This window comes from Planococcus citri, chromosome 4 (assembly GCF_950023065.1).
Source record: "Planococcus citri chromosome 4, ihPlaCitr1.1, whole genome shotgun sequence".
Lineage (NCBI taxonomy): Eukaryota > Metazoa > Arthropoda > Insecta > Hemiptera > Pseudococcidae > Planococcus > Planococcus citri.
Window position 1 is genome coordinate 33,984,942 of NC_088680.1, and position 13,315 is coordinate 33,998,256.

A 13,315-nucleotide genomic window follows, 5' to 3' on the forward strand; every position below is an offset into this window, starting at 1 on the left:
AAGTATTCATATTGTTTCAGAAATTTTCGTTTTTTTCATTCAATTTGTATGTTTTATCCGCATAGGTATTCCAAGTTCAAGTTAAGTAGAAATAAATTCAAAATTAGAACCATCAGTAAGCCATGTACCGTACCTATTCACCCTAATTAATTTAGAGCAGCTTCCAATTTCAATGTAATACCGTCTAGACATCAACTTGAGCGGTTTCCATTCGTTATTAAAAGTTCTCGAAAAAAAAAAACTAATACGAAACACAAAAATAAATAAAAACATTCGTAACACATTTACTTGGTTCTTTGTTGTTGCCGCGTTGATTCGACATTCGACACGCGTATCAAAAATTTATTGAAAATTCAATATTTCAATGCAAGTAACAAAAAATAGTCGAAATTCAGGTATGCAAGACATATGAAAGTTATAAAAGAATATATACATGGTAAAATAGAAAACAAAAACTCGAAAGAGATGTAGGTAAATTGCCAATAGCCGCCAGATATGCAGAAATTTTCACTCATTTTTCCTGCGGTATTCTACCGGTTCAATATTTTTGAGTTTTTCTTTTTTTTAAAAAATAATAATCTCATTAAATGAAATTTTTAATGAAATTTCAATTATTTTTATTAATAATATTATTATATAAATATTTTTAAAATAAAATTAATTTGAAATAAAAGAGTACGTATGGTTGAAAGTTTCTACCAAATAGCTAAACATAAAATTTTCACCTATTCGTGTTTTTTTGAACTTTTTCTGACAAAAGTGGCGGCTATTGGGCAGTTTACCTCAAATCACAAAAAAAATGGTTGCGTACAAACAAAAAACAAAAAAAAATCAACCAAATTATTGGTAAAATAACTTAAAAATTTTACAAAAAAAACAACATGGCTTCATAGATCATCAATTTCGCAATATTTTTCATCGTAATTGCTAATCAGTAATTTAATATGAGATAACATTGCATATAAGAATTCACAACGTCGTTTCGATGCTTGATATGCTTCATCTTCTTTATATGCTCGATACCTGGTGATGATTTCATTTTCGATTCTCTGCAATGAATGAAGAATAAAAAATTAATAAACGGAGACAAGTTTAATTAATCTTAAGCAGGTAATATTGTTAATGTAAGGTATTGATGAATACTGACCTTAAATTCAACACTTCCTCTTTCACAGCGTTTGAGTGATTCTCCTAATTCAGCAAACATCATAGCTACTGCAGTTACTTTTTCGTTTAGAACGTCGTATTCTTCTAATATTGTTGTATAATCAGCCTTATATTTTCTACGTTGTTCAATATTCGTAATGGTAGTGTACTCTCTGTAATAAAAATTAGTTTGGAGTTAATTGACTAGATAGATAAACGATTATATCTCCGTATTTGAATAAAATAATAAAAATTACTAAACTTTTTATATGTAGCAAATAGACTACAGAAAAACAAATGAGTGGCTCATTCATGAAAATTTATACCTATATCAAGTCGCAAAATTATAATAAGATGAAGGCCAATTTTGTATGAATCAACCCAGTAGTGTTAAAAATTAGAATTCATCAAAAATCGCAAGAACCTATTTCACTTTAAATATAGGCATCTCTTCTATCAAGAAATCATCTCTCCAAATACCAAAAACCATCATAAAATCGTGATGAGAACTACATAACGCACGCATTTCTCTAAAACCATTTCTTACACCGGTTAAAAATTATTTATTCCTTCAAACATCGCAAAATCCATAAGAAAAAGTGAAAACTACACAGAAAACAAAACAGAACCAATAGTGAAAAAAATAACGAAACAAAATTTGAGAAAATTAGGAACAACAATGTAAATCCCGAAACAATAATACTTAAATCTTGAATCAATAAAACTCAAAACATTTCAAAACCTAACAAAAAAGTGATTGAAAACTGAAAATATTAAAACAATGTTTTGCAAAATTTGTGAAAAAAGTCAGTAAATTCTTCGTAAATAACAAGTCATTCCGTCGATACAATATTTTTAAAAAGGAAAAAAAACAAAAACTGATAAAATGTTATGGAAAATATTAAAAAATCAAAATCATGAATTTGCCATCTTCCGCAAAATTAGAAAAACTCATTAAAATAATAAAATTCGAAAAATTTAAACACCAGAATCATGAACTTTTAGAAAAGAAATTATAAAATAAAATGTACTCGTACGAAAAAGGAAAAAACAAAACTGTAGCGCAAATAAAATGTATGAAATTTTCTCAAGAAAAAGAAGGGATTTTTCGAAACAAACTCAATTAATTTTCAACATTTTTTGTGGTCCATCTTTGTAGTCTGTACCTAACCTAAGTATGAGAAAAATGAAGCAGACTTATATGAATGTGATTTCTACTTTTTATTTTTCAATTCCAAAAACCAAAATTTGAATTGAAAAATGTTTTCTTTTTTTTTGTTTTTTTTTTTGTCAATAGAAAGAATTTTATTCGAAATCTGTAGGTGTATTGAAATCGAAATTCAGACATTTTGAAAAAATTACAAATGAGTTTCTCTTTTTATCCTTTCAAGCCTTGGAGTAATTCAACGAAGGAACTTTGAAAAAATTCATAAGAGAAGGTCAAACTCAAATGGGACATGAGATTGTAAATTTTTCAGAAAAAATGGTATTTTCTTAATTACTTCAGAAATGCAATTACTTTGAATAAAGTTTAAAATAAATTAAGTTCTTGCATTTTTAATTTTCTGTATTTTTTTTTCGAACAATTGTGGTATTTGTGGTTTTTATTTTCGAAAAATATTTCCAGATAACGAAATGTTGGTATTAATGTGCAACAAGATGATCCATGATTTTTGATAACTCGTAATATAAACTTTATTATGAGAAATGAAAAACACACTTCGAGAAAAATTTCCATTTTTAGAATAAGGATTGAAACTACCATGTTCTATTGAACGACTAGACAACTTGTGACAGAATTTTTCAAAGTTTACCCCCTGAATTTCTCCTGGACGTTGATAAGATCGCCAAAAAGATTGTTGATTAAAAAGCAGAGAAAAAATTTGAAAAGTTAATAAACAATTAGTTGTTATCGATATTTTTTCATATAATAATTTTGAAAATTTAAATAATACGGTTCAATTGGCCTCATTTTCTAGTAAATTTTAGGTAACTCATTCGAGTGTTGAACGCTTTCCTTTCATTTATAGTCAATTTTTGACATTCGTAAGGTGAATTAATTTCCGAAGCTTGAAGCTTTTCTCAATTTTAACAAGCAAAAATTTAAACCACGATAACAACTACATCTGTACATATTTCCTAAATCATCGCCACACCACAAAGCGAAAATACTCACTTTTCGTATTCAATCTCACTAATATCGTCAGGCAGCATCATCTGCGACATTTTCAATGGTAACGGCGATACGGAACTAGGAGTTGGATTATTTAACGAAGTACTTCTCGAAGACGCGTTCGTATTACTAAATTCATTACTAGAAGATTTGCTAAGCTGAGATTGTCTATCATACGGTTCGGTTTTGATCCTTCCGACATTTCTATACGGCGCAGACGAATCGATTGCTTGCGATTTGGACGCGCTGCTGTACACATCCGAATGAGGTACAATATTTAGATCTTTGGTATCATCTTTATTATTAGCGTTGCATATGGTACTTCTGCTGGCGCTATTCGTGGCACTACGATCAGGAACACTTTTAGTAATAGTATTAAGCTCTTTCGAAGGTTTTGAAGGATCTACGTCCATTGGCTGCGATCGGCCATATCTGTAGTTAGGCCTCAACGGAGGATTTTTCACAGCTGTGTTAAACAGTCCAGATTTCTCGATGACTTCGTCGAAACAGTTCGTTATTCTGCTCGGACTTATCTGTACGTTTTCCTCGCCGGCGTGAGGTTTATTAGGCCTACTATAATGAGATATCCGATGTCGTTTCGTTTGCAGTCCATCGACACCGTGAAAATATCCGGGTCTTTTGTATTGGCACGACGGAGATTTATCTCCCGAAGAAAACGAGCTACTACTATTAGGAGACTGATTCGAACCGACTGATATACCGCTATCGCTGCTGGGCGGAGTTAGATTTTGAGGTTTATTTCTGCAATTAGAGTAACATACATACAAATTGATTAATAATTTTTTTAAATTGCATCGTACACCTGCGGGTACGAGTGGCGGTATTGTTTTCGTCGAAAAAATATATTTTTTAATAGTCTACATGACGACATTATCGTCGTCTGTGTCGTAGCTAGAGCTACTACATACGATACTCGTGCAGTACCAACCTATACACTCGAATCGTATGTTATGTACGAATGCTAAAATACCCCCGACCCCGATCCCGAGCCCTCGTGTGTTACGCAAATACACGAAATTTATTCCAAACGACAAGTGTGTGTTAAATAATCGTCGACCGACGGATTTCTACGTCACCTAACACTCGTACACACGCCATAAAGAATATCGATGCTTGTGAAAAGCTCTTATGAAAACCACGTGACACCGACACAATTTAATCGCTCTCAATTTACCGCGAATTCAAGCTCGGTAATCGTATCGTTAGTAAAATGTTACGTAGATATCGTATAATATACTTATGCTGTATATCGTAGCAAAGCAAATATCATTTTTCTTTTCTGTTTTCTCATTGCGCATTGCCATTTCGTAATTGCCTTTCGTCACAGTTGATCGAAAAGATAACCGAGTTGTTGACTGAAATCGTTTTTGTTTTCTTTTTTCTTTCGGATCCAAAAATTTAAAACTACCACGAAGAATATTGCAATCCTTAATAATTTGTAAAATAATTCGATTTCTTCGGATTAAAAATCAAAAATTAAAATAAAACTTAATTTTAATTGATTTATTTGGTTCTATCATTTTTGTAAATAGCACGAATATCGCGATCCTTCGACGATCCTTCTTGATACCGATACAGCATCTAAACTGATCGTCACATCATTAAATTAACATCAGGAAATACCACAATGAGCAAAAAGATAAACATCAGAAATAAAATAGACAAAGGGGCATGATTTTATGACGTTTTTCCAAGTACCTTAGTCGACTAAATTTATTCTGAATTTATACCATCACGATAATATTTTTTCATAATAGAAAAGGAAACTGAATAAGGGGAAAAATTCCGAGATTGATCATGAGTCACTAAATTACCACGGAATGGTATAGAAACTCAACAGTGACAACACGAAATGAGATACGAATAAATTTAAATCATACTTAAATGCTAATGACCAAATTCCATGCAGAAAAAAGGACGCTTGAGTACATATTTTCAGAGATACGAGTAGTAGGTACCTACACCTTACTTACACACAGAGAGTTCGACGTTCTTCGTAACGACATTCAATTTTTTTCATCTTTTACACCGTGAAAAAAATCGTTATAATTTTCAGAATCGAGAAAATGTTAATTTAACGATGCATTTTCAAGGTTACCCACTTTTTTGTTCCAAAGATATTCAACCTGGGAGCGATTTTTACTTCGAAAATAAGGTTTTACGATTAGGAATTTTTGTAAATATGGTCGCGAACACAAAAACACCAGTCGAATTTTAAAATATTTTGAAAAAAAATAACGAAAATATATGGATAATATCAAAAATATGAAAAACAAGTAAACAAATGGATTAAATATTAGATATAAAATGTTTTTAAAATCTAAACAGAAAAACGCAGAATTTGGAAGGTTTTTAAAATTTTTGTAGAAACCCATCTTTATTAGGTAAATAATAATTGAACAGTTGTCAGTTTTACTGAAAATGAAACTCCAAATAGGAATACCGTAGAACTGAACTACCTAGTCGGAAATATATTTAATAGCCTACTGGTTGCATATCAGCTGGAGTAGGTTTGCAATGAAAAAATTCTGTTGATGAAAATGAGAACCATATTCGAAAATTTGACAATCATTTTTAAACATGATTCTGAATATTTTGACATTTTTTAGGCATAAAAAGACAGATATTTCGCACGTTTGAATAATGTAATGGAGACGTTGTCAAGCTATAAAGCCCATGAAATCACGAAATATGTTTCAAAAAATGAATGAATGAGTAAAAAAAGAGCATAAAAAATATAATAAATAAGGTGAAATATAAAAACTTTAAATCGTAGATTTTAGGAAAAATCACGATAGGCAAGGAGATGTCAATTAGGAAAAGGGGATTTTAATCCAATCTTAAGGACGAATATTTTAGTAATACTATCTATCATTTTGCATTAATTTCGAACTAATCTAACGTTTCTTGGTCAAATCAAGGTTTTTCAAGAAACTGACTTTAGAAAATTTGAAAAAAAATTATCACGTCAAATTTTTAAAAAATTTAAATAATGTTCAATCTTTTTGAAATTTCTACATAAAATACATAACTGCAGTGAAAATACAACCGCAAGTTTTATCAAAATTGAAATCCGATTTCTGAAACGTAAGATGCTATATTTTCATTTTTATCAAATACCTCCTCCCCAATGGGGGTCAATAGGTTCAAATTTTCACCAGTTACTGAGGATACTGTACATATAATAGTGTATGATGTGGTTGTATTTCAATTTTTTCTTAACTTTTTGGATCGTAGGGTCCAAAAATTCCAAAAAAATCAGTTTTTGAGGGATATTTTGGTCCCTATGCAACTAAATTGATTCAAATTTTAGATTTGTGGTCAATAGGTTTTCAAAATCAAACTAGGCCATGGCATTTCTCGTCAATTCGTTGACAAAATGGGGGCGAGGAGAATTTTTTTCACATGTTCGTCAACACATTGCTAAAATATCTCAAAAAAGCAAACATTTTCATTTTTTAGGTTTCTGATGGTACTTTTGCAATAAGTGTAAAACTTTTAATTTTTTTCTCGAAAATGAAAAAAAATGCCAGTTCAATTCTTTGATATGTTATTCTACATAAAAATCACTAAAACTGAGAATTTTTTCAGAATTTTTACTCGCCAAGATCATGGTTATATTTAAATCATAAGTTTTTAAATCGATTTTTTTAGGTTTTTGAAAGTGGCAACACTGATTTTGACATCATTCGTCGATTACCCTCTCAAAGTACTACAATTTGAAAAAAAGTTCAAAATTCTATACCACATACAACCGGAGATATTTGCAATTGAAATTTTTCATTTTCGGCCATTTTGGAGAACTTTGAAGCCCCACAGCACAGCTCCGCCAAAAAAAATCGAAAAAATGTCCGGTTTGCGTCATTCATCATCGTTTGATGACCTCTACACATGATCTGATTTTGAAAAAAAAATGAAGACCCCTCGAGCAAAAATCCGCCGATTTGGGATGCATAATGACCCATACATATTAAAAAAAAAATCGTTTTCGACGAATTTTCTTTTCATCCCTCATTCTTGGGGTACATAAAAACAATTCTCCCCTCCCCTCCTCTCCAAAGAAGTAGTAGTGAAAATGAACCCAGAAAATGCTCCAGACAAAATATTCGCACTAAAATTTTTATATGGTTTCAATCGTTTTAAAATAAGGGAAGTATCAAATTAAAAATTAGTAACTTACTGTTCAAAATGCAAAATTAATACGTAATTTTTTTTACATAAAAAATCAATGATTCAAAATCACATACAACTGACTTTTCATTCCACGTACAAATCTTTCGATCAAAAAAAAAACCATTGACTATACCTTCTTAGTTCTCGTATTGCGATACAAATTTATCAAGGCAATAAAAAAGAAGCCAAGTGGCAAGTCTATCTACCATTTGAATACATCAAATCGGTCATTTACCTCGCAGCCCGGATCACCCTTTTTTGTAGCAAACTAGTTAGCAGTTGTATTCAACAGTATACATATGTACTACATAGGTATAAAAATCAGAGGCGCCTACTCGAGGCAGCCTTTATTTTCATAACAATACCAGGCAAAAAGACATACGAACGAAACCAACCTCTTCATCTGCTGCCTTTCTGTTTCCGTGTAGAAAGGCCAGTCTTCTTGTATATCATTCCACACATGCCTCAATAGCTGATAGGTATTATCACGTAGAGTGGATACTGATACTAATGTGTGCATTAAATGTGATTTATCACTTTCGCGAAGGCCATCTGTATAAAAATAAATTTCAATTAGTTATCAATTCTTGGATACAAATATTACGTGAGTACAAAAAGGAGACGAACACATCCATCTCCTTACAAAGTCCAAGCTGGCAACACTGACCTCTTCGAAGCGCCGCGAATAATTCTAGTTTCTTATGCGGTCTAATGGCTAACATATGAATAATACGTTCTCTGCAAATATAAGAAAAAAAAGAAGGGGAAAATTAGTTATATAGGTACCAGAGTACTGCACGGTTAAGTTAAAATAGCCGGATAACCGCCGGAGCTATCGGCTAATTTAACTAAAGGTTACAAACTGCAGTTACTTTTGTCGGCGCGCGCAACCAGCGGTAAGTTAGGTTAATAACCATACGTTAACCGCATTCGGTTCTCTGGTGTCTCAACAATACATTTTGGTGACTCATCAAACAGATAAGACAGAATCGAACATTACATTTCCGATAAGAGCGCGGTATAATCGCAGGTAGTTTAGTCATTTTAACTACAAAATTATCCGCATAGGCTAACGCTAATATAACTGCTTTTGGATGAGTTATATTTGGTAGCTTACCGCACACGACACGTGACTAACGCAGATAACTTTTAACTATACCGTGCAGGACTCTGATAGGTACCTACTGGAGAAATTGTTCATTCGGTCAGGAATTCAAAAAATCTTGACACATTCGTTTGGCATACGTTCAATATAATAGTGAAAAAAATTCCAAAATAAATATAAGTACATGTCTGTGCGTATCTTGTTGATGATACGATACTTACTTGAGAGGTCTTTTCATAATGGCCGGATTATTGGTACTGGTAGCTTTGGGGGCAGCGTTTGTTTGCTTGGTTCTGGTATTCTTAGCTTTGGTAGTAGGATTGGCTGTCGTCTTGGTTAACGACGGTGATGGCGATGGCGACGAAGACGACGTTGTGCTTTTATTAAGTCTGTTATCTAAATTATCCAACGAAGGTGCTAATTTCAAGTTACTAGTACGTTTAAGTATTGGCACAGTATTGGTAATTTTGGCTGCTGCGGTAACCGAAGCTGCAGGCGGCGTTTCAGCTGCGGATGGAACCTGAGCTTGTTTAGTATTTCGGTCTATTCTCACTTTGCGATTAATTCCGGACGTGACATTCCAGTCGATTTCACGCGTACTAGTTGCAAAAAAAACATAGAAAAATACGAGGTAAAAAATAAATCACGAATTAAATCAATGAGTAAACACAAGATAAGGTACAGTATGGAGTACATTAAGCATATCTTATCTCTTTCGTTGACGAGTACCCATACCCTCCAATACCATACGTGCATGGGACGTAGCTAGATTTAAACCGAGCCGAGAATTCACGTGAATGTGTAGATTGTGTACCTGCATATACACCTTCGATCCGACTGCACCGCACATATACATAGTATTATAGGGTCAATGTACGTATAGCAAGCAACAGAAGGGAGAATCGAGTACACACTCGCAGCATCCACCATACCTCATGCACAGGCATCACATCACATACCACCGCAGCAGTACACCCGAATGAAAAAAAAAGGGCAGATGATACTACGAAAACCTGATTGAAAAGGCGACAGATGTGAAATGAAAACCACCATCATCATATGTGCACCTTGGTCTAGGTCTCTTTTCGTCCTCCCTTCTTACCGTACCTGTCTCTTACACACTACGATTCTGCACATAAACCTCGGTTAATCTCCTCAGCAGCTATAAAGGTTATGATTATGTTAACAATGTACACATTTATACCTATATAGGATATGTTTGTATCTGCTCTCCTTCATGTCACTAAGGAACTGCTAACAGCAGAAACGATTTCGATGCCGCACATGAGACACCAGGACACCACCGTGCATTCGTCCACACCACCACCACCATTTTTATAGGGTTTCCTGCACCTCTACCTATGTACTATCGGGATTCAAAGAGATGTCGCATGTCGACGGTGTTAAAGGTGGTGTGGCTCGTGGGTCAGACTGCCGCCAGCCGGTCTACTTTTATTTTACTCTCGTGTCAAATAAATGCTTAATTCTTGCTTTTTGGGTTGTATTTCTTAGGTATCGTATGCTCAACGTGTACATGTGTAAGCTTAGGGATTCTTCGCCAAAGAATAATGAAAAATCACAGCAAGAGAGGACTTCTAATGCAATTGTTATGTAGGATAGTATACGAGTCAAGGGCTTTTCTAGCACCACTTTCTTTTGCTGAAAAAAAATTAAACGAAAATGATAGTCTAATGGATATACGACTTTTTTAAACCAATGAAGTTTCCCATCTCTCTAAACGTGAACTGATTCATTTTTTGATTCATTTCTAATGAACTTGTCGTTAATATGATTCATTTCTCAATAAAAAAGGAAGGAAATAGACGAGTGGGTGGTACATATTTATCACTGATACGTTGGGCCTGTGTATATCTAGGAAGCAACTACATCATCCAATTACCGAAAAATTATTGAAAAAAATGAGAGAATATACAGAGAAAAAATTATTGCATTGAATACTTCAGTACCTTACGTAATATTTCCAGATTGAAACGATGCTGGTCTTTACTTAAAACTAAAAGGGATAGGAACTAGAGACGAAGAATCATACCTACATACACGTAATAAAAGTACTGATGGAGTGAATTCGCTCTTCGGCACAACTTTTCGTTGAATTTGATGACGAAAAATGGGGTGAGGGGGGGAGATAACTATCAGGAATTCAGAACAGGTGAAATTTGTATGTACATTGAGTTTAAAATTGTTAAAAACCACTTATTTTTCAAACAAAATTCCTCAAAAAAATTTCGCTCTCACTCCGCTCAAGTAATATTTTAAGCTTCTCTTACAATTAGTATTTCTGAATTTCGAAAAACTCTTCAAGATCGCGACTTTTTTGATACTTTTGCGACCTGGTAATATAAAAGTAGTAACTTTCAAGATCCCCCCCCCAGTAAAATTGGTTTGTTCGCCCCTGATTCAGCAGTTTATTTGATTTTTTCTCAATCCTCGCATTGAATTGAGAAACTTGCATCTCAACTTCTCTTCCAAATTCCAAAATGGAATATTAATCCAATTTTCACAATCTTTTTGCGCTTTTTCTCCTGGCACAAAATTTTAAATTATTAAAAGTATGCATTCTTTATAAAAATGTTGCTAATCCTCAACCATTTTCAATTTTCAGAATTCCAAAATGAAATTTTATCAAAATTGAAAGCTCTGACGTTATTTTGCCGGATTTTATTCCAATTTTGTTATGTTGTAAAATTTTTTCCTCGTGAGCTGTCAAAGTTGTTGAAAAAAAGGGGGATTGAATTTTTTTTTTAATATATATGTTTTAATGTCACAAGATATATGTAGGTAAATACATAAGTGACTTAATATTGGAGCATTAAATTTTTTCTTAGCAGGTATTATAAAAAAATTGAACAAAATTTCAGCTGATGAAGGGCACATTTTCAACAAATTGGCTTTTTTTCGTATGTATCTGTTTTGGCTTTGGAAATCAACGTAATCTTTTTAAGAAAGTTTAGGAAAATCCTCCATTTCCAAGATGGGTGATCAGGTGATCACTAAAATTCATAATAATTCAATTTTTTCAGATATCACAATGTGATGGTTCAATTCAAATTCTCTCACAAAAATGCTTGAAATTTATCGGTTGAACTTCTCTCAGGAACGTCAAGACATAAAAAGTAAACAACCTTGCACAAAAGTAGAAATTTTTAATAAAAATTTTCAAAAAATGTTCATTTTGCTTTTCTTTTTGTTCCTTCAAATAAATAAATTAATTAATAAAATAAATTTTTTACCAATTTATTTGAAATTCAAATTCTAAAATGAAATTTAATCAAAATTGAAAGCTCTGACGTTACTTTACCTCATTTTATTCCAATTTTGTTGTTACATAAAAAATTTCCTTCTAAGCTGTCGAAATTATTGAAAAAAGGAATTGAAATTTTGCGCTTTGGAGACATTGGTGATCAACATAATCTTTTGAAAAAAATGCAGGAAAATCCTCAATTTCCAAAATGAGTGATCACTCAAATTCAATAATTCAATTTTTTCCCCAAATATCACAATGTGCTGGTTCAGTTCAACTTCTCTCATAAAAATTCTTGAAATTTATCGGTTGAACTTCTATCAGGAAGGTTAAGACTAATAAAAACGATTAATTAACTTTACTACTTTTTGTAAAAATGAATCAGGTAAGCAAAAAAACATGTAGCTTTCAAACTTTGTACCCTCTTCCCATTTTAATCGAAATTTGAAACACTTTCTCACGTACTTATCGGTTTTTAAACATACACCCTTTCTCGACATTTTTGGCCTTTTCGCACCTGGCTGACATCCAGCGCCCATACCAATCCCCGAATATACATACATATAAAGGTGTTTTTGCAACCTTCATTCCACCATGGACAGTAAACTTGCAATCACACACGACTGACCAATTGATATACCTACAATTGATTCGTTCAATTTGAACCTCTAACAGCGTGCGAAGGGGACAAGAATAAATAATTCATATACGAGCGATAACTGATAAGAGTCGAAATTTCATTAACCTCTTTTAGCGCTTTCGTTTCGCGACTAATTTACACATTAATTACAACAACGGTCCGTTTCTATCCAATAAATCATTGTTTACACCCAACCAGCGTTCTTACAACTACCGGGACATCATTCTATGTACAACCAAAGACTAAATATAAGGCAAGGTACAGACAGAAATACAAATCCTAGCAATGTTGCGATCGCTACAATGTACAATCTTCACACCAAAGCACTATTGCATATAGAAAAGAGATACCTATCTATGTAAAAAACATTCTGGACTGGCTGCATAAACAATCACACTAAACACGGGTACTTCGAATTTGACGTGTAACAGATTTCCTCGAATTTATCCTTCTTTCAGAATTTCAGATCCATTAGTAAAGATACTTCTAGGAAAAAGTTTCCTTCTAGTGTTGTACAGTTACCGAGTAGTGGGTATTGTTTCGAGGTTTTTTGTTCATTTTTCAAAACAGCGGAGAAAAATGTGACAGAAGTACATGCCAATCGACTTGAATACTGTTAAATGCCTAGACTCTTTTCATATGCGACTATTTTACTGTTTTCTGATCTGCCAGGGAGTTCAACTGTTCAACGCACTATTCACGGAGAGATGACTAAGACAGGTACCGCACTAGATACATAAAAGTGGTGGCTATGAGGTGAAAATACTCGTCATCCGAAGAAACAATCGAAATGCA

At 33.0% G+C, this 13,315-nt stretch overlaps 1 protein-coding gene across 1 annotated transcript in view; it reads right to left on the minus strand.

Moving 5' to 3' along the window:
- Positions 1-260: 260 nt before the first annotated feature.
- LOC135845766 (RNA polymerase II elongation factor Ell-like) overlaps positions 261-13,315 on the minus strand; it is a 41,509-nt gene continuing 28,454 nt past the window's right edge. Inside the window, exons 5-10 of the mRNA XM_065364589.1 lie at positions 8,840-9,217; positions 8,181-8,251; positions 7,909-8,065; positions 3,323-4,081; positions 1,148-1,319; positions 261-1,049 (exon numbers count right to left, since the gene is read on the minus strand). Coding sequence (XP_065220661.1) covers positions 888-1,049; positions 1,148-1,319; positions 3,323-4,081; positions 7,909-8,065; positions 8,181-8,251; positions 8,840-9,217 — 1,699 coding nt within the window. The 3' untranslated portion in view covers positions 261-887. The remainder of the gene's footprint in view (positions 1,050-1,147; positions 1,320-3,322; positions 4,082-7,908; positions 8,066-8,180; positions 8,252-8,839; positions 9,218-13,315) is intronic.